At 39.9% G+C, this 22,077-nt stretch overlaps 1 protein-coding gene across 1 annotated transcript in view; it reads right to left on the bottom strand.

Annotated features, from left to right (window-relative positions):
- Positions 1-22,077, bottom strand: part of LOC124619877 (multidrug resistance-associated protein 1) — a gene marked incomplete in the record, with an annotated part of 365,477 nt that overhangs the window by 23,745 nt on the left and 319,655 nt on the right. Inside the window, 2 exon segments of the mRNA XM_047146501.1 lie at positions 9,219-9,345; positions 17,578-17,686. Coding sequence (XP_047002457.1) covers positions 9,219-9,345; positions 17,578-17,686 — 236 coding nt within the window.

Genomic DNA, 22,077 nt, shown 5'->3' on the forward strand with positions numbered 1-22,077 from the left:
ATTTTCACACTTTTTCGAATGCATTATAGATTGTGTGTATATTACATGTGTCAACATCACACAACTGTTTTCCTCACAGAATTACAGGAGTAATAGTTTTGAACGAGAAAGTGGCATATTATAACATAATATATTATTAGAGTGAATATCATCAGCCATGGCTTTACTAATGAAGAATGTAGCAACCATTTGTTTGGAATCAGTGCAATATTTAGCCACTACTAAAGCACGATATTACTGGGCTTTGCCATTATTGGAAACATGTAGTGACATTTCAGTAAACAAGTATAGTGTTGACAAAGAAAAACTCATCACACTGCCAATGCTTTCTAGTCAGTTGTGCATATGTTACCAACCTCGAACACGTGCTGCCTCATGATAAGCCAACCAAAGCACTCTCACCCTCAGGTGCAGTAACACTGTGGTTGACTAACACAGTTTGCAGCTCTTTCAACTGCATTTGCAGTCATAAAAACAAAGACAGAAATGTGCTCCTGCAACATCTTCCACCAAATGCTTTTTTAAGATATGAAGCTAAAGCATCGCACACTAAATATCTTGCCTCTGTTGTTGAAAGGGTGAACTCAGAAGGAACACTTCCAGTAAGCATTCCCTAGAAATGTTCCTTTGATATCTTCATAAGCTGGTTGAATAGTGAAGGTCCTTCTAATCACTTTCAAGAACAAGATTATCTGTGCCCTAAAAGCAGCTTATCATCAGAATGAAGCCGAATTTATAGTGTATGTCCAGGAGGTTAAATCAGACCTTCACTGTTCAGGGTTGCCACAAGTTTCCCCTTGTGAAATTCCCTGATTCCCAGACAAGTTTTAGCACTTGTCCCTGACAAATTTTTAGATATCAAAGTGAAGTTAAGTTGTAAGTTGGCAATCTCCCTTTGCAGCTATGGTACAAGAAACAATAGTGCAGAAGAGGAAATATCTAAAAAAAATTGCAAGCACACAGCATTTCCTGATGTGAACAAAAATCTGAAATAACAACAACATCAACATCTTTTGTAATGGACTGTTTTTAATGGAGAAAGCAAGCTAAATGGAATGCATGTTTCATGAAGACCACTGATGTTATTTTATTTAAATAAAAGAAAACACATTTGCTAACAAAAATAAGCATTTCCTTGGAATAACAAGACAGACTTAAAATACCTTTACTGATTCTACAAACAACCCCACCAAAAAGGTAGGCATCTTGAAAGAAGTGTATAAGGTGGGGAAGAACTGTGTAAACCGACACAAGGTGACCGCCAATAAAATGTTGGTTCCGCTATGTTTGTTTATTGTCCGTTATTAACCACTGTGTTATATCTATTGTTTTACAGGTAATTTGTGATTTTTATTTCAAGAAATACGAGTACATAGTGGACGAACCCCCAGCAACTGACAATTTTCTTCTTCGTATCATCCATACTCGCTTACATATAAACTACTTTTGAAATGCCAACATGTACTACAACAAATAAAATTTCTATAAAACACCACAATGCACAATGTACTTATGGTGACACAGTCGCAATTCCTGAAATTCATCGCCCATGGCCTGCTGAGGAGCATTGCAGTACTGGGTCCATGAATAAACCATGAAAATTTGCTGCATTATTATACACACACACACACACACACACACACACACGCACACACACACACACACACACACGCACACACACCCTGCAGGGCCTGCACATTACAGGGAACAGAATAGCTTTGGCTCAGCAGGCATGGTCCATTACAGATACCTGCAGAAATGGCCTGCAGTTCTGGCCCATCGTGGAAATTCACTCGTGTGGCCAGCTTTTCACAAGCTTCAAACAATATGTTGATGAAATGAGATCACAGTGATCAATCCATGCAACAGATGACGTGTTCAAATACTCTGAAATCAATAATAATGAGGAGGATAGGTAGCAACTTACGGTAAAGATCACTGCTGAGCCACAGATAGGCACGTAGAAATGGCAATCGCACTCCCATAACTAAATTTTCAGCCATAACTTTTGTCATAAAATGAGAAACACACACACACACACACACACACACACACACACACACACACACACAGTCACAGTCACAACTCGTGCACACACAACCATCATCCCTGGCCACTGTGTCTATATTCTCTGAAATCGGATCCGAACAAACTACTACTCATGTCTCCCTGCCTCTCCTCGGCAGCCTCTAAGCTAGTGGCAAGAAGCGGTGGTAGCACTGACTGCAAGCTGAGAGGAATGGTAGGAAGGAGAGAAGCAGTAGTAATAAGAGAGTAGGGAACCAGCACATGGACTCAGCTGCACCCAGCCAGTGGCAATGCATGACACATCAGTAGACAAACCATTTCCTCTACCGAGACAAAAAATGAGATTTTTCCAGTGTTGTTGTTTTTTTTTTTTTTTTTTTAAGTTTCCCTGATTTCACTGACATGTTTGAAATTCCCTGATTTCCAGAACCTGTGGCAACCCTGCTGTTACATCCAGGATGGGCAGAAGGTAATTTTGTTTTTGAAGGACTCTGTCTCACCAAACATTGTTGCATGTGCTTTCAAGTAGAAACATCTATCGTTCTTTACTGCTCTAATGGCCTAATACATTGAAAATTTGAGACTTATCTTAAGATTTTTCAAATGTCTTCATGTTTTCAATCACTTCACATCATTTGAATAACATTCCCAGCCCTGGTGCATAAAGTTATTTACTCATTAAAATAAAGTTAAAACTCGGAATGTATTGTGCAATGCCATCAAACTATATACTAATAAAATGAGAAACCTGTTTTACATGGTAATGGAGAACCTGGATAGAAGCAGGTTCCTGAATTGAAGACTGTGTGTGTGTGTGTGTGTGTGTGTGTGTGTGTGTGTGTGTGTGTAAAAAAAACTTGTGGATTAGTGTGTAACAAATTTCAAGCTGTTAATTTGTCCACATTGCTAATGACAAAATCCACACGAAGTAAATTGTTTCATAGATTAATAAAGAACTCAATCAAACAATCAATGGAAATAGTAACTCTGAGCCTTCTCAATAGTATTTTCTAATTTTTCAATCCATATAACACATAACGCATTACATTACCAACCTCAAATTTTTTTCACATTATAATAATTTTAAAAAATGCATGATAAAATACTGACTTTACAGACTAAAACTCAAAAATACAGACCAAAACTGACCTATTTGAAAAATATCAACCGTTACTGATTGTACTGATTATTTTCCATTCCTGTGTTTCGTTTCAATCGTGTTTGTTTCACAAATTCCTTACTGGCATCAGTGGGAGTTCCTTGGCAAACAAAGTACCCAGAAGACATGATTGGATGTCAATATAATTTCCAACATGAACGCACCATAGGCATGACTGAGAGTTGGAACTCTGCACGACAAGGAAAACAGCTACCAGAGTGTGTTGCATTGTGCTGTTGGTGTTTAGTGTTGTTACCAGGCCTGGTATGGTATGTACACTAAAGAGCCAAAGAAGCTGGTACACCTGCCTCATACCCGTGTAGGCCGCCGCGAGCACGCAAAAGTGCCACAACACAACCTGGCATGGACCAGATTAATGTCTGAAGTACTGCTGGAGGGAACAGACACCATGAATCCTGCAGGACTGTCCATAAATCTGTAAGAGTATGAGGGGGTGGGGATCTCTTCTGAACAGCCCGTTGTAAGGCATTCCAGATATGCTCAATAATGTTCATGTCTGAGGAGTTTGGTGGCCAGCAGAAATGTTTAAACTCAGAATAGTGTTCCTGGAGCCACTCTGTAGCAATTCTGGATGTATGGGAGTGTCGCATTGTCCTGCTGGAATTGCCCAAGTCCGTCAGAATGCACAAGGGACATCAATGGATGCAGGTGATCGGACAGAATGCTTCCGTATGTGTAACCTGTCAGAATCTTATCTAGACATATAAGGGGTCCCATATCATTCCAACTGCACATGCCCCACACCATTACAGAGCCTCCGCCGGCTTGAACAGTCCCCTGTTGACATGCAGGATCCAGTGATTCATGAGGTTGTCTCCATACCGATACACGTCCATCCACTCAATACAATTTCAAACAACACTCGTCCACCACGCAACATTTTCCAGTCATCAACACTTCAATGTCAGTGCTGACAGGCCCGGGGTCAGTGCAAAGCTTTGCATTGTCCAGTCATCAAGGGTACACGAGTGGAGCTTTGGCTCCGATGACTGATGATGTTTTGTTGAATGGTTCACACATTGATACTTTTTTATGGCCCAGCTCTGAAATATGAAGCAATTTACAAAAGGATTGCACTTCTGCCACATTAAACAATTCTTTTCAGTTCTCATTGGTCCCATTCTTGCAAGATTTTCCTCCAACCGCCACGATGCCTGAACACTCGTGAAATGATCGTATAGGAAAATCGCCACTTCATCACTACCTCAGAGATGATATGTCTCATCGCTCGTGCGCAGACTGTAACACCACGTTCAAACTCACTTAAATCTTGATAACCTGCTATCATAGCAGCAGTAACCAATCTAACTACTGCACCAGACACTTGTCTTACGTAGGCGTTGCCGACCACGGCGCCATATTCTGCCTGTTTACATATTTCTGCATCTGAATACACATGCCTATACCAGTTTCTGTCATGCTTCAGTGTATGAGGCATGAACTGCATCAGATGTTTAATGACTATTGTGAAGGACACAGGGATACCTTGTACTCGCATGAGACAGTGTTACCAGCAGCTGAGACGTTTGAAAGGGGTCTCTCTGTGGGTCTTCATTTGGTAGGCTGGTCGAATTGTGCAAATTCAAATTTGTAGGGTACTTTGATGTGACAGTGATCCAATGTTGGACTGCATGGGAACATGAGGACAGACATACTCGTTGTCAAGGTTCCGGTCTGTCACATCTGACTACCACAAGGGAGGATTGCCATTTGTGCACTGAGCCCATCATAACCCCTTCACATTAGCACTTGCCATCTAAGAACAAGCAACTGACTCTCTGCAGCATTCCGTCTCATCCCAGAACACTTGTCATACACCAGCAGCAGCTGGACTAAGGACTTAACATCCTATGTGCAGACAGCCATTACTACCGCAACACAAATAGCTGTCTCTGGAGTGGTGCCATGTTGGGGAAGTACAAACTGCTGATGACTAGTATCATATTAACTGCACTATGCCAAATGACCATCAATGGAGAGTACAACAGCCAACTGAGGAGAGGCCCTATTCTTCTAATTTTTTGGAGTGGCACAGCAGCATTATTCCTGGCACCACTGTGTGGGAAGCCATCAGATATTACTTCAGGTCACAGCTGGTATTGACCGAGGTATCTCCGATGGCTTAACAGTATATCATGGACATGGATCCTCATGTGTTACCTTTCATACAACAGTATTGTGGGGCCACCTTCCAACAATACTACTGTCTTTATGAACTGGCTGTGTGATTTAAAGATACTCTCATGGCCAGGAAAATCCCCAGATCTGTCCCCGATCTAACACCGATGGTGCCAGCTCGAGCATCAACTCCATTCCAGTGACAATACCCAGAATATCATGAACCAATTACAACCATTGCAGGACAGCTTGCCTCAGGAGGATACATTGGCTTTATAACACCACTCCCAACCAAATCAGTGCATGCATCTAGGCCAGAAAGAGTGCAATGCCATACTGGTAAGCGGGTTCATATTGCCAAGTTCTTTGTAAATTGGATTTCATTTTGTAATTATTGGAATATCACACACCCTCTCAATCCACAAATTTGCATTTTCTTTCCTCCTCCTCCTCCTCCTCCTCCTCCTCCCCTCCTAGGTGCTGAACTGTTTTTGTCAGGCAGTGTATTTACAAGTGCAGGTGGTATTTAAAGTAGTACCACTTTATGCCCATTTTGCATTAATACCTTGTCTTTACGACTGATTAGGGAATAGCATAATTCACCTGTCAAAACTTGGCTTTTTTTAAAATATACACATTGCAAGGTTATCCCAAGCAAACACACTGTCAAAGTGTGTCGCTAAGTGTGTGACACTAAGAGTGTCTGCAAGAGCATAGAACAATAATGGAAACTGCCTGTTTTATTGGATGTCAGTCAGCTCGAGAAACATTTACCCCCAATGGAGTTGGAGCAGACTGCTCAAGTGCAGCACGGTTGGCACACAGTTTTAGATGAGGTGCCTGAGTTTATGTAACATACCACACAACATGACTAACTTGGAAATCAAAGTTCACTTAACTGGTAGTTTATTGAACACACCTATTGAGAACTGCAATTCTCTTAAATTTTGAATTCATTTAATATGCAGTTCCACACGCAGTACAGAGACTAAATTACATTAATTTCTAAGTGCACTGAGGCATTTGTGCTCCATATAATAATGTAATGGGGAGAAACCACAATATGTGATACAATGGGAAACACCCTTAGCCATGCACTTCACAGTAGTTTGCAGAGTGTGGTTATAGATGTACATGTAAACTAACAACAGATAGATAGTTCCTTTTACAGCATCAATAATCAGTAACAGTGGAAATAATCAAAATGAATTAATATTCATTGTGTTTTCCACATAAAATTCCTGATTATTTTGTGTGGGTGTGGGGGAGGGGGGGGGTGTTTTCTAGATTTTTGTAGTTATGCAATCCAATTAACATTCTCGAAACATGGAAAAATGAAATATGAAGAACATGGTATGCAATCAACACCACCTAATTGTCCCGACAATTACAACTGAGATTTTCTAGTCAATTTCTTCAACAATCATTTGCATTGGGTTAACGTTTTGATAAATATGGCAACATTAGAAGAAACAGAAAATAACTGACAAGTCAGGGCACTGTTGTTTGGGCAAGAAGACCGGAATGCCACCACCTTCCCACTACAGTAGTTATCAGTGATAATAAAACGTGAATTTTTGATTAAACAAAGGAGGGAAAAGAAGTTGAATTTCACTGTGCACATAAACCAATTTCCGTTCATAAAATTTCAATGAGAAGTTTACACATAGAAGGAACAATCACAAGAAAGAAAGAAATAGGCTCTAAAACTAAACTCAGAAATGTATGAAAGAACTATTTAGAAGCTTTAGTCTCTCTCTCTCTCCCCCTCCCTCCCTCTCTCTCTCTCTCACTCTCCCCCCCCCCCCCCCCCTTTTGCAAAAAATACAAGATTGTTGTTTTCAGCATTTGATCCAAAATTTGTTTCGTTTGTTAGGTGTGCCTAGCATAAGGAAAATGTTTGTTTTGTCACTAAACAGACACTATGCATCTTTGTGACTACTGTAAACAAGTAACTATTCCATTGTGACTAAACTGTACAAAATTCGAAAATTATTATAAGAACTTAGCACAAACTGTTATAAAATGATCTAGGAGCATTTACTACTGCATTTCAACAAATTTAAATCTGGCTTGAAGTGTAGATGATGTCTATAAACTCATGTCATGAGTTGCCACATGTCTCAGTCACTTTTGTAATGATTATATTTGTAACAGTTTAGGTATTCATGCTAACCAATAGATACAAACAAGTTAATAATATGTTAAATTTTTGGTACGCTGCAAGTACTTGAAATTCCAGTGGATTCACCCACTGTGTGTTGTTATACTCTTGCCACCACTGCTTATGCTCACTTATTTATTTGTGTGCTAGGTGGGAAGGGCTGTACAAAGCAGTATTCTGCAATAATTTTTCCAGTAGTCCATCTTAGCAGACTTTGTCATGTATTTCTATTGTGTATTCTTCCTGTATAAAAAATTCCAGGGCAGGTTTCGACATGTCTGATTGGACGATTCACTTGTGAATGGAATCATGTAGCAAATGTTGAGGACTACACTGATTTAAACATTCATTTGTTCCACGATAAGATTCATTTCATAGTCTTCAGTTCTGTTGTTTCTTTTTTCTCTCCTTTGATTTTCACAGCAGCTGATGTAAAGTGGAGGAGAGGAGCTTAGGGTCCCCAGATCCTGAACAGCTCATTGAGAATTCCGCAAGTTGCTTTGACTCCGTAGATCAATCTTTTGTGCCACTCGACAGTTAGCAATTGTTAATTCACTTGTGTACAGTACTCTTGAGAGGTGCTGGACTGTTGAAGGTAATACTGAGAAGTGAACTACTGGTTTTTTGGCATTCTGTGTGTTAGTTTTTAGCACACATACTTGTTAGAACGCATTGCTCCCAGGCATGTCAAGAATGTATGTATGAAAAAACAGTTCAACCCCTAGATTTTGAAAAATTTCTTCTCCACTGTCTGGAGTATGCCTTCTAACAAAATACTTGCTCTGAGGTTTTTTTTTGGCAGGGTGTACAGAAAATGAGTCAAACTTGAGGGATTTATTCTTGACATCAAAACATTACCAAAAGTTCACATGGACGAAGGAAAATTCTCATGCATACAGGTCTCAGAATCCTTTATTAGGGAGTTATGAAAAGCTTTATTATTCATGGAGCAAGAAAGAGGCATTAACGGAACACATTTGCATTTACAGAAATTGCCTGAAGTGATCACCTCCTGCTTCCATGACTCTCCTGAGACCATGTTCTGCACTCTGCGCAAAACTATCTGTGTACTGTGTATTTGGTCAAATTCATTTTGAAATATTCTTCATCACAACATCGACACTGGTTATGGGAGTTTAACACACCAAGGGCTTTAGAGTCCCGAATGTAGAAAAACATAAGATTCAAATCTGTTGGTCGCGCAGGTCATACGGTGTATCTCCTTAGTCCAATTAAAGTGTTCAGAAACTGGTTATCAAGTTACTGGTGACCAAAGAATAACCAAACAAAACAAATGCCATGATCAACTGTATACACCAAGGTGAGTAAAAATACACATTTGATGTAAACTGCACACCCAGGAGTGAATTCCTTTCATACCTCCCTAACAAAGGATTTTTTGGACCCATCTTCATATGAACGTTTTGTAATAATGTTGAAATAAATCCCTAAAATTTTTTATACATCCTGTATTTTATCAAAGGCTTTTTATTTAGTTAGGTACAATCCTACTTCCCACTTGTTTCCATCTAGAGGTTACAGCTTTCTTACATGTGCCGATAATCCTTTCTGATTGTTGTGTTCCTTTTTCTTTCCTTGCATTACATGCATATGAGGCAGCTCAAACAACATCACTTTCATATGGTGTTAAAAAATTTCACCAGAAGTTAGTTTTATCAGTAAACAAAAGAATAGAGTTAATTTCCTAAAATAATGCTAGGTGCATACCTGGAGTGCATAGCTGACAGACAGTCCCACTATTCCAGCATTTATGGAATCACGACCCAAGACCGCAAACAGTGATGAAAATAGTATTATTAAATTGCCAATCATCTCTAATCTGACAGCAAGCCACCTGAAACAGCACACAAAATGTTTTACTTAATGAAAATAAGCACATAGGCAGAAAAGTAAGAGAACAATCAAATAATGATCATATCATTTCATTCATGGACAAGAAAAAGAAAGATTTCTATGCTACTAAATTTTCCACTTTCCTGAACAAGGATATACTACACTCTACAATGAAGTGTACTGGTCAAAACTGTAATTGTATCTATGTAAAACGTAATGAACACTTATGTGCCTCAGAGTATAACTTCCTCCTCAGATTATCAAATATAAAAGAACCCATCAATAAATAAATGCCCCACAATTTTTTTTCACAAAATATATTTGTTTTATGAAGAGTTACAATATGGTGACTGTATGAAACAACACAACTTTTATGTGTACTATCTTCTTACTTGGTCTTCATCATGTGAAAGCTATTGTTCTATACTCACAATAGGTCTTTTTTTTTAATTGTGTGACTTAATTATCATGTTTGAAGTGTACTCTATATTTTCCCACGTTTAAATTACATAAACAGATGGAATTCAGTGTGTGTCAGGTCCGGGCTATGAGGGGAAAAGGCAATGATGTCCAACTAAATTTGATGACATGTTCCTGGGTTCTGAGACTTGTGTTTGGGTGTGTATTATGTATTAGCATGATTTCTTTATTTATTCTTGTCAGACTGAACGCAACAGATGAACACAACAGAAACTGTTCCTCAGTTCACTTAAGCCTCTGAATTAATGGTTACCTTTTGGCAACACATCCATGACCCAGAAGACTGTCATCATGACTTTGCCAGCAGAGGGAAACTTCTTAAATGTCTTCTTTCTTGGTGATTGCAGATGATGCCACTCCAGTGGCTGAATTTATGTTTTTGGTTCAAAGCGACGTAACCACTTTCCAACCACTTTCCACAAGGCCTCACCAATGGCCCCAAATTGCTTTAATATTTCAGATAAAATTACATTTTCTTTGAATCTTGTGGTCTGTTGTGAGCACTCATGGAACCAGCCTTGCTCACACCTTCGAATATCCAAGAATCCGAACCACTGCATATGCATTTCTAAGACTCATTGATACCTGTAGAGCCAATTTTCAAGTTGGGATTCTATGGTCTGTACCAATAATGGCACAGTTCATTCTGTTGGGAGCAGTGGCTGTGACAGGACACCTCAAATGGGACCGCTCATGGAGCTCTGTTTTGGTTTTTCTGTAAGATTATCAATTGCTAAACCATACTGCATCATTACCATACACTGCAAAAAATGTTTATGGATGGTCATTACAGTTTATTTTCCCACACTGAAGAATTCAAAGCACACCTGGTAATTAGTGTCTTGTGCAGACACCATTTTGATAGATAATGCTGTTCCTGGTGTTTGAAAGTTCACACACATGCACAGAAAACATGAAGCACCTAAAACATGCACTTTCCTATTTATGAGAGAGAGAGAGAGAGAGAGAGAGAGAGAGAGAGAGAGAGAGAGAGAGAGAGAGAGAGAGAGAGAAGAGGGGTGGGCATTATTTATTGAATGATTGTTGTACAATAAATAAAAAAATCTGTATAATGGGTTGCAGTGGGCATTCACAACTGTTACCTTATTTTTGGGCATAATTTTCATTTGAAAGTTGCAAAAATGTTACATGTGATTACACTGATAAAACACAATAATATAAATAAAAACATAATGCTGGAACATCCTGTGTGGAACAGAAACAATATATTAGTTGACCATGATATTACTGCACCCGTGAGAACTTTTATCATGGTATTTTAGCAAGATAACCAATGCTGGAAATCCACTGAAAAAATAACTAGGGACAAGACAAAGCTATGACTCCTCACCAGTTTTCAGCATTAACTGATGGGAAAAGTATGAATTTTTGGGCAGATACACTCTTCAGTTCTTGAGAGGCGTATTAAAATTAAATCCCCATTCCAGTAAGGATTTTTATACAACACTAAATTTTAAAAAGTCAGTATGATTTTTTAATTTTGCTTCACAAGGAGCTGGAACATGATGTACAGAATTTTATTATGACTAGTTGGTGTCTCATACCTCCCACAAAGCATACCCCAAGTTCTACATATCATTAATGGATGAACTGAAGTCTCATCCTTCTCTCCTAACCATCATTTCTTTGGTGGTATATACCTGGATCCTGATAAATGGCAGCACAACTTTTGTAATACCTTTAATCATAGATCTGTATCATGTATTTAAGGTTCACTTGGAGCACTCCATTTCATATATTTCATTCTGCACAGCAATTTTAACCACACGTCTCCTCCTCTGCTCTATGTTATTTTCATGGTTACCCAAACAAACTGCAACTAGCAGTTTATAGTCTCCAGGAGTTCACTTCCTGACCGTCTATGTTCTATCAGAATTCCACAATATATCACCCTTTGTAATTGTAAAGCCGAGACACTGTCTTCACAGTAACTTGACCTGTCTGCATAACAATAGTTACTATTCCATTACAAGCAGATTCCCTTCAAAACTGAGCTGAAGATTTTGGAATGCTTCATGAGCATAGAAAATTGTACTGAAAATTTAACTAGTAATGCTCACTGTCCTTATGTTCAGAAAAAGTCATTTGGACACAATGCTTACTTTTGCAGGGTGAGTACTAATTGAGAGCAATTCTTTTAGAGCTCCAATTTGCCTGACTGATCAACTAAAGTCAGACAGTACAATACTAATCAGCCTTCTCTTGCTGAGCAGTGTCAGAGAGCTGTTTGATTAAAATAAATTATGAACAACATTGAATGAGTCATAAGCACATCTGCCTCTTTACTCAAACACCAAGGGGCTCTCTACAGTGCAACTTTTGGAATAGTGTATCACAGAGTTCCTTAACAACTCAACAGTTTGGAAATTTCCACAAAGAAGGAACAAATGGGTTATCTGCAATAAAAAGAGAAGGATACATTACTACTCACTGTACAGATGACATGTTCAGTTGCAGACAGGCACAACAAAGAGATCATTATTGATTAGCTTTCAATCAAAGCCTTCTACTGAAGGAACACACACACACACCACACCACACAACACAAGCTAGCTCATGTTACGGACACATGACCAGTGTCTCTGGCAGCTCGCACCATAATGCAAGTGACACGCTGAACAAAAGCAGCTGTCTGGAGGGGACAGGGATATCATGGTACAGGTGGATGGAGGGGACAGTGCTGTCTGGAGGAACATGCAGAGACTAGAGGGAGTTATGAAGACTGCCACGTGCAGTGTCAAGAGGTATGAAGGAAGGTAGGTAGGGGTGTGTGTGTGTGTGTGTGTGTGTGTGTGTGTGTGTGTGTGTGTGGGGGGGGGGGGGGGGGGGGGGGTTGGTCTCCTCCACTGCCAAATTTTCTGAACAGCATATCCTTACATCATCATCTCCACTCCCTAAACTATCCTGGTCTCAACCAACTATCCCCACACCGCCAGCCCAACACTTTAAGCCTCCTCTGTCCTATCACCTTCTCCCTATTCACATTCTCCCCTCCCCCCCCCCCCTCCCAATTGTGTGCCGCCCTCTGCCAACCGCACCACCCTTCTGTACTACTACTGTCCTTTTCTGCCCCCCCCCCCCCCCCCCTCCACCTCCCTGTCTGTAGCCTCCCAACGCTGCACCTGTTAGCAGGGTCCGATTGGGGAAAGAGAAGAATGCAGTCTGGCAGAGCGTACAAGGACTAGACTGCTATCTCTTAACATTCCCCATCCTCTCCAGACTGCTGCTTCTGTTCAATGTAACAGCTACATTCTGGCCAGAGCTGCTGGAGACGGCCATCACGTGCATGATGTGCTTGCTTGCGTGAGTGAATGTGTGTGTGTTCTTTTCTGAAGGCGGCTTTGGCCAAAAGATAAATGTTAACAATATTTTTGTTGTGCTTGTTGCAGCTCAGTTTGGTCATCTTCACAGTGATTAGAAATATATCCTTTTCCTTACATTGTTGACATTCCAAGCTACAGTTTACAGTGTTTGAATTGGTTATCTATCTGAGACGACATCAGTAAGGTCATCTGTCTGTTGTTTCATTAGTGTGACAAATAATGGGAAAATAATAATACTGCGTAGGTATAGTCACTGACATAATCACAGCTGATGAAATACTCATCCTTGTGGGAAACCACTCTTACACCATCTAACACCATCCCTAGCATTGATAATGGGCTCAATTCTATGAGAACAAGTCCAAAAGTTTATCTAACTACACAATATCTAGCTCAAGGTACTCACTGATTAGATATCTTAGAGCTATAAGACTGCAGGTACATTGACTACTACAATTCACCCCATTAAAAATGGATACACATACATTTTCTATGGGCTCAAGACTAGTTTGATTTAGCAGGCCGGTCAAAGGACGATAACATGTTGAAGCATTCGTCAGATCAAGAACCTATGCATGCAACTCTGAGAATAGTGCTGTTATGTCTGAACTCCAGTATATCCATATCATACCCATCACACATATTTTGAAGAAAGTACGACACTAAGTCACCGAGAGTTATGAAATGGACATCCCAGTTCATGTAACCTGAATGAATGGGCCCCATGTCGTCGTACAAGAAGCACCCTCAGAAATCACAGAACCACCTCCGGCCTGGACTAGATGTGCCACACACTGTAGATCAAAAGGCTGATTGGGCTGTTCATGCACTCGAAGCCTCACATAATTTTGAAAAGGGGTAAAATCACTAGTATGACTGGAGCACAAGCATTCCTTCAGCTTCTCTCAAATTTCTGCATTGCTTGACTCATTTGTGACATACTTGAGTAAAGATGTCCACTGCATGCAATTCCCTTAGTAATGTACATGTGGGTACTGAGAGAGGGCCATGCATTCACAGCAATTCCTGTTGAGTTTGAAATCAATCATCATTGACAGGGTATGGCATTTTTCTCTGGTTCCTCCCCATGATATGTTGTTACACCATTCCCTGCAAAACATGGACGATCCACACTGATGCTCTAACAAACTGGGACTTTCAAACATGGTGTGGTCAGAGGCATATCTCAACACAATAGCTCCTTTGTGGGGCATTGAAGTGTACACAATCTTCATGACTGTGCAACCTAGTAACCTGGTCTGCACAAGCATAACATCTGGAAGACTGCACAAATGGTGACTGCACAAGGTACTGCTTCTGCTTCTCTCATGCTCGAAAACTACAGAGGCAGCAGCAGAAACCAAACAGCAGCACTTATAAGAATCTCCAGAGTAAAGTTATCAGGCCTCAGATAGACATCCCGCAACTAAACAGAGAAGGTCTAAGTAGACATAAATGTGGGTAACTTGGATGGATAGTAATATACATCTTATAGCACTGCAGGAAACGCACTTAGATGAACAAACTGAAGTTCGAGAGAAAATACATAAATATATAAATACAGAATTGTAGCCAGTATAACATATGATGTATATGGCTCCATAATGTACCTGTAAGAAGACATTAGGAAGTACAGTTTTATCATCTCTTCTAGACAATGTAACATTGAACACATAACAATTGAAAATCATGAATGACAATAATGTTGATCTGTAAACCATCTAATGCCAATTGGTCAAACACACCCCTGGCAACCCAAAACGACAAAGTTTTATACAATGGTGACTTGAACAGTCACCATACTGATAGGGGATACAATAGCAACCATAAAAAAAACTTGAAATGCTAGCAAATGGAATGGGCAAGAGTCAACTTTACTTAGCTTTTGATGACGAAGGATTGAAAACCACCTGATCCGTAAGAAGGCAAACAAAGAAATCCAGACCTCTGCTTAGTAACAACACAACATGAAGGAACTCTTTTTGCAAAACCAAGTACAGTTTTACTGAGTTTCCCTGAAGACCCCACATAAACCTGTAATACCTAACACAGAATTACAACTTCCTGCAATAATATCTATTCAGCAGCCAAGGTGGAGTATAAGGAAAGCAGACTGAAATGGGTACGAATGGACTGTCCCCGGCAAAAATTTACTCTCAGCCCACTGGAAAACTGATCACAGCAGAAAACCCCAACATACCTTGGGAGTTCAGGAAGAAATATATTGTTTGGACAAAGAGCACTACAGAAGAAATACTGTAAGGTGGGTGACCATAAGCTGGAAGAAGAAATACAGCTTTCAATTAATAAAGAACACAAAGAAATATGGCAAAGTACTAACAGAAAATCTAAACTTCACCCATAGCAATCAGAAGGCATGATCTGTTGTACATACACTGGGAGCTGTACTCTCAGTTTACAATGAGGAAACTCTAAAGTCCGCATCTCGGATGGCCCTATGTATAAAAGAACAAGCAGTGTAAGTTCCCCTCGAACATAAGTTGAAAGACAAGTTGAAGAAGTAAGTAAGTGAACTGAATACTGAAACCAAAGAAGATTAAAGTCTTATCTATTCCGTTCACAGATACAAACTTGAAAAGGCCACAAAAATGCTTAAAGTCAGAAACGCTGCTGGATTTGAGAGGCTATTCAGAGTGTTCATTGAACACCTGGGACCACATGCTACAGACTATTTACAACAATTCTACATAAATATTTTGAACACTGACCAAGTTTCTACCCAGTTTAAGATATCTGAAACACTTGCCACTTTAAAACACAGAAAAACACAAACTGACCCACTCAGTTATTGCTCTAAAGCAAGGTTGGGCAATAGTTGTGGCTTGGGGGTCACTTTGAGGAAGCAGAGGGTACACCTTTTAAAATAATTGCATGTTTGGTTAACTTTGCATTTCAGGAAAGTTACACAAAAATTCTGACTGTTTTGTTGGGCCCACACAAAAACCCACAGGCCACTGATAGGTTTGTGCTATAAGCTACTAGAAACGTGTATCTACAACAGAATGTAATGACATATTCATATTCATGAGGGTGGAAGTTCTGGCCCTTACCTCATATACTGAAGCTGGTTTTCAGAAATGACTGAATACTTCTGTGGCAATTATAGATTTAACAGCAACCTATGACACTGTCTGACTTGACAATTCTCAAACTGAAGGAAACTATTACAAGTCTCAAAATGACAAATTTATTGGAGTGTGTTCTGAAAAATTGCTACTAAAGTCACAGTCAAAGATATCACTAGTAAATTCTTCACCATCAAGATCAGATTACCGCAGCGATCAGTACTAGCCTTAGTTCTCTTCAACCTATATACAAGTGATGTTCCAGGCATGAACTCTGAAAAATTCTGTTATGTTTACCATATGGTGATAGCAATATTAAGGAGTATGAGCAAGGTGAGTGAATATGCAGTAATTATCTAGTTACCCTAAGTAACTGTCACAAACAGTGGAGGTTAAGCCCAAACCTGCAGAAAACTTCAGTATGTTGTTTCCATCTGAGCAACTGCACAGCAAGTAGGGAACTCAACACATTGTTTTTGTGGTACAAAGAAAAAACATAGTCTGTTCCCAAAAGACCTTTGCTTGTACCTAGATCACTTACTAGCCTTTAAAAAACACCTTGAATCCACAGAACAAAGATTGAAAACCAGAAATAGTTTGATTAGACAACTTGCTGGAATGAGCGAGACAGGACAAGTTCAACTTAGGTTTTAGCCATAGCATCTTGCATAATTGTTGTGAACATTACCCATTTGCTTCAAAACCTCTTTTTATGTTTACAATACATATTTGGAAAGTCTGCCAGGTGGTCAGTGACAGCAGTCACATGTGTGCGATTTGTGCTTGCATGAATGTGTGTGCTATTTGTGTTAGAAGCAGCTCACATTTATAGCAGTCCTTTTGTTGTGCCTGTCGGTGACTCAGCATTTCCTCTACATGGTGAGTAGAAATCTATTCTTTTCCTAATACTGTCATTATTCCATCCTCGATTTTCCATTGATTAAGAAACAAGTTTTAACTCTTTCAGTACTTCTTAGATCAAAAGTTAGAGGTCAATGCATTTGTATAAGAAGATGGAATGAATGAGGGAACATGAAAATGGAACAAATGGCACATATTATCTAGAGATCTACAATCACAAGTTGTATTTGTGAATCTACCTTAAGGCATGGAACATGCTTTCTTCATAAGATTTTTGGGGAGAAAGGGTACTTTAAGAGCCTTGTGTATTTAGAATGAATAATATATAATTACTTAAATAGATAACAAAATTAATGGAAACTGTCCCAGGATGTAATAAATATATCAAAACAGGGATAAAGGTGTGATTATTTAAGGGACCTGTATAATTTCAATATTTACAAAATATTGGTTTAATCATACCTGTTTGCAATAATGCTGGGATAATAACACACTTGATTCACATCCACCTTATTCTCATTTTCTCGAATGAACCGCTGCTGCACACCATATGCTCGGATGGTTGAAGCACCTGATACAAGATGAACATGGAATTACATATAGAATCTATTACATAAAAACTCATGTATAACAATTTTGGAGAGGGGACTGAATATAACTTATATGAGAATAAGGGTGGAGGTAAGTGTAAGGAAGGTGCTAGCTAGGACTGAGGTCAAAAAAATCTATGGGATAAGGTCATATCCCAAATAAAAATTAAAAGTCACACATTACTTACAGCTAAGATTAGAGACAATGTGGCTCCACTCTGGATGGCCTGCATCTGATGGGATAAAATATAAGAGTGACAGAAGAGGAATAACATCACCTTTCACAGTGAAATGATCAATTTGATAAGTGGATGCAAACAAGAGTACTCAAGGACAGATTAGAAAAATTATTATTATTATTATCATCATCATCATCATCATCATCATCATCATCATCATCATCATCATCATCATCATCATCATCTTCACTTTCTCAGACGTTAAGTCCGGTTAAAAATGGAGTGACGCGGACCTTGATCAAGCGTCACTTACTTTTAACTGTACGGTATGTGTTATATTGCATTTAGGAACTTTCGGGTAATTGAACATGTATCAATAATTACGGATTTCTGTAGCTGTATATACATGTTTGGATGTAGCTGTATTGCATTGATGTACTGGTGGATATTGTGTGGTATGACTCCTGTAGTTGATAGTATAATTGGTATGATGTCAACTTTATCCTGATGCCACATGTCCTTGACTTCCTCAGCCAGTTGGATGTATTTTTCAATTTTTTCTCCTGTTTTCTTTTGTATATTTGTTGTATTGGGTATTATTATTATTATTGTATATATTGGTTGTATTATTATTATTATTATTATTATTATTATTATGTGGGCACATGACAGCAAAGACTTTAGTGCCTGCATGGAAATGTAAGCTAAAAAAATATAGCAGATACTTGCAGCCGACTGCCCACTGGAATAAAAGGGGAAGAGCCAGCCACACTGCAGGACACTAAAATCTCCAACCTTAGGCCAGAGTCCAGACATATCACAAAATTTTAAAAGCTTGACCACACTCCTCGCATCATCAGATAAAAAAAAGATGGCAGCGCCTTCTAAAAGCACTTCTGCCAGCTTGTCACACAATAAAATGTACTCACATAAAATATGGTGTACACTGAAAAGCACACCACAGGCATCATAGATGGGGGTCCTCTCACTGGAATAAAAAGGGTTATGTTAGAGGAAGTACCCAATTCAGAGGCAGGTCAGGGCCACCTCATATAGGAGCAACCAGCATGGGGGCCTCTATGGCTCGACAGTTGGCTTCACTAGCCCCAGCTTATTGTCTGTCACTCGCAGCCATTCCTCCTCCCATAACTGCACGGATCTGCGATGCACCAACAAAATGACAGACTGCAGAAGACTAGCACATTTTGTAATGTTACGTTTTCTGCAGGCTTCATTGGCAGCTCTGTCTGTCTGTCTGTCTGTCTGTCTGTCCCTTCAAATCCCCACATGCCTTGGTACCCAGCAAAATGAAGCTTCCTTGTCCTGCCACTGTAGAAAGTACAGTTGGTTCTATATGAGCTGGACCAATGCCTCTGTTGATTACACATGCTGCAATGACTGTAGATCACATAAGACCTGTAAAACCAGAGCAGACAAGTTTAGTCTGCTCCCCATGGATTGTGGCTACGATATTTTAAAGTGCTGAGCGCTTCCATGGCAAGTCTTTTAGGTCCCCCAAGGTGCAGCAACCACTTACGATTCAAGACAAATGTGAGGCCCAGAAACTACACCGTATCCTTAAAATGAAGTGTACTATCCCTCGTTTGCAAATTAGGAAAGTTTAAAATTGAATGGGAACTGTTAAAAAAAGGCCCTAAGAAGAACGAAAGACGGAAGCTGTCAACAAACAATGAACACTGGACAGGACATTTAACATTGGACATGATAATATTAATAGCCATGGCAAAAGCAGTAGGATTTAAAACATGGGAAGACATACTCGAAAACTGCGTTCAGGTAGCTTTCCAGTGATAATATGCCACCAAGTAGTATTGTAGGCCTTCCCGGTGTCAAAGTCTGCCCAGATGGTGATGTCAGTGCAGGAAAGCCTGTTGTATAGCTGCTTCAAAGAGGACCAGGTTATCAAACGCGGAGTGAAACCTCCTGAAACCACACTTAAAGAGGCTAAAGTGATTACATCAGTCCCTCCTAAGCTTTAAAAGTGGAGCTAAAATGGCCTGTCACCACGCGTAAGAAAAGTGACCTGGCGCACAATTCAGGTTAACATGAGCTGCACCTAAGGTAGAATCCAGCTCTTACATGGAGAAGGGACTGTTATTATTCATCAGTGATGGAACTGAAATCTGAATGCCCCTCACAATAGCCACCCTGTCGCACTGGAAACCTAAACCCTCAGGGCAGTGGTGGTACCTGTGGTGAAACAGGCCACCACAGTCTGAGCAATTCTTGCGGGGTGGTCTGGAGTCTTCCATTCCATATTACAGCTGCCACCAGGCACCTCCCACCTCTCCCAGAAATCCTCTTGCTGGCTTCCTGGCTTCTCACACAACTGTACTTTTAGTAGAAAGATTTATGGTGATCAGACACTGTTGCCACAATTTCTGCCGTCTCTCCCTCATAATTCACTAACATTTTATCCCTGCAACCCAAAAGGTTGCTAGGTTAACTCAGTTGGCCAACACTTGAACCTATGCAAAGCTGCCCACCTGTACCTTTGTAGTATGACATTCATCACTCCTCTACGTGATAAGCTGCCTTTTTCAGGTGGCCTGAAGCCTGCGGAATGGATGCTTCAGCAGCATGGTGGATAATTTGGGTAATACAATCCACCCATGGCTGGATGTCGTCACTGTAAGATGGCTGTAATTTGTCCAGTCTACACCATGAAGCATCCATTGCGGCAGAATTCTTTTGGACATCATTCTGTCTGCCAGATGATTCCAGACAGGGACGTGGTCACTTAAAGACAAGTCATCAACCACTTCCCTCTGAGTTGTGAGTGCAAGGACTGGAGAGCAGAGAGATCGATTACAGTGAACGATCCTACAGCAGTGCTGAAATACAAGTTCTGCCCCATGTTCAACAAACATGCATGGAGGACAAGAGAAGGCTCTCAACTGCTCTACCCCTGGGGTAGGTGGCTGCAGAGCCTCAAAGCAAAGGATGAAGGGATGGGGGAGATGAGTAAGGTGCTCACAGACACTTCGTCTAGCACCTCATGTGGGGGCAAGTAAAGTGAAGATATTGTCAACTGATGACGCACACGTAGTGATACAGTGACTGCTTGCAGGCTGGTAGTTAGGGAAAGAGGCTAGTACTGGTAGGCACTGTTGATGAAAAAAAAAAAACCACTACTCCTATAGTTTTCTCCGCATGATGTGGTCGTCCTTCTGGGGAATGTAGCCATGTTACTCAGGAGTGTCAGTGAACTTAAAATGTCTCTCTTGGAAACAGAAACACATTACTGTACCTCGAGTTCCTTCACATGGTGTCCTGAATCCGTTGATGTTCCACTGCAGTATGAAAGCCAAGGGGAAATGCTGATATAATTGGCTCTTGGGGCTACCAACAGATACTGCAACCTCCAACTTCACCACACAATTTCGACACTACAACTGCTATGTCACTGGCAGTGGTGGAAATGAAAAAAAACAGAAGTTGACATGAAGTGTTCTTGGTCAAATCTGATGTGTGACGAAACCAAATGACTGACATTTTTTATTATGCCACTTACATACAGTTACCATTGTTACCGAAGTGGTTATCGGCAAGTGGGATGTGTATCTTTTTCCTTTTGATTCTTGCTCTAAGGGGGATAGGCAAGCTGCTAGCTTGTTGATGTACAGAACATCTCACAATAAATTAGTACCTAAATATACAGCAATAAAACTTGCGTTGTCTTTACAATGTGCAGCCAATATTTGTTATACTGTTTCTATCAATATATTAATACTTTTTTCAATATATTGAGGGCCAATGATTGTTTTTAATACTGATAAATCAGTTTCCTGAAATTTTTTAAAAATATCAATACCGTATCTACTTGAATCTAAGCCGCACTTTTTTTCCGGTTTTTGTAATCGGAAACACCGCCTGCGGCTTAGAATCGAGTGCAAAGTAAGCAGAAGTTCTGAAAAATGTTGGTAGGTGCCGCCACAACTAACTTCTGCCATCGAATATATGTAGCGCTACAACAGGCATGTTTTACAGGCACAAAGATAAATACTGGCGCCAAACCCTCTTCGTCAGTAAATAAATTTTAAAAAAAGGTGGAAAACGAGCTTTTTTTCTCCGCCCCGAGTTTCGACCACTGCACTTTCATACATTATCCAACAAAGTAAATAGAAATTTCGTATTGTTCATCTTCTAGCAGCATTTCAATGTACTACGAA

This window comes from Schistocerca americana, chromosome 6, assembly GCF_021461395.2.
Source record: "Schistocerca americana isolate TAMUIC-IGC-003095 chromosome 6, iqSchAmer2.1, whole genome shotgun sequence".
Classification (NCBI taxonomy): domain Eukaryota; kingdom Metazoa; phylum Arthropoda; class Insecta; order Orthoptera; family Acrididae; genus Schistocerca; species Schistocerca americana.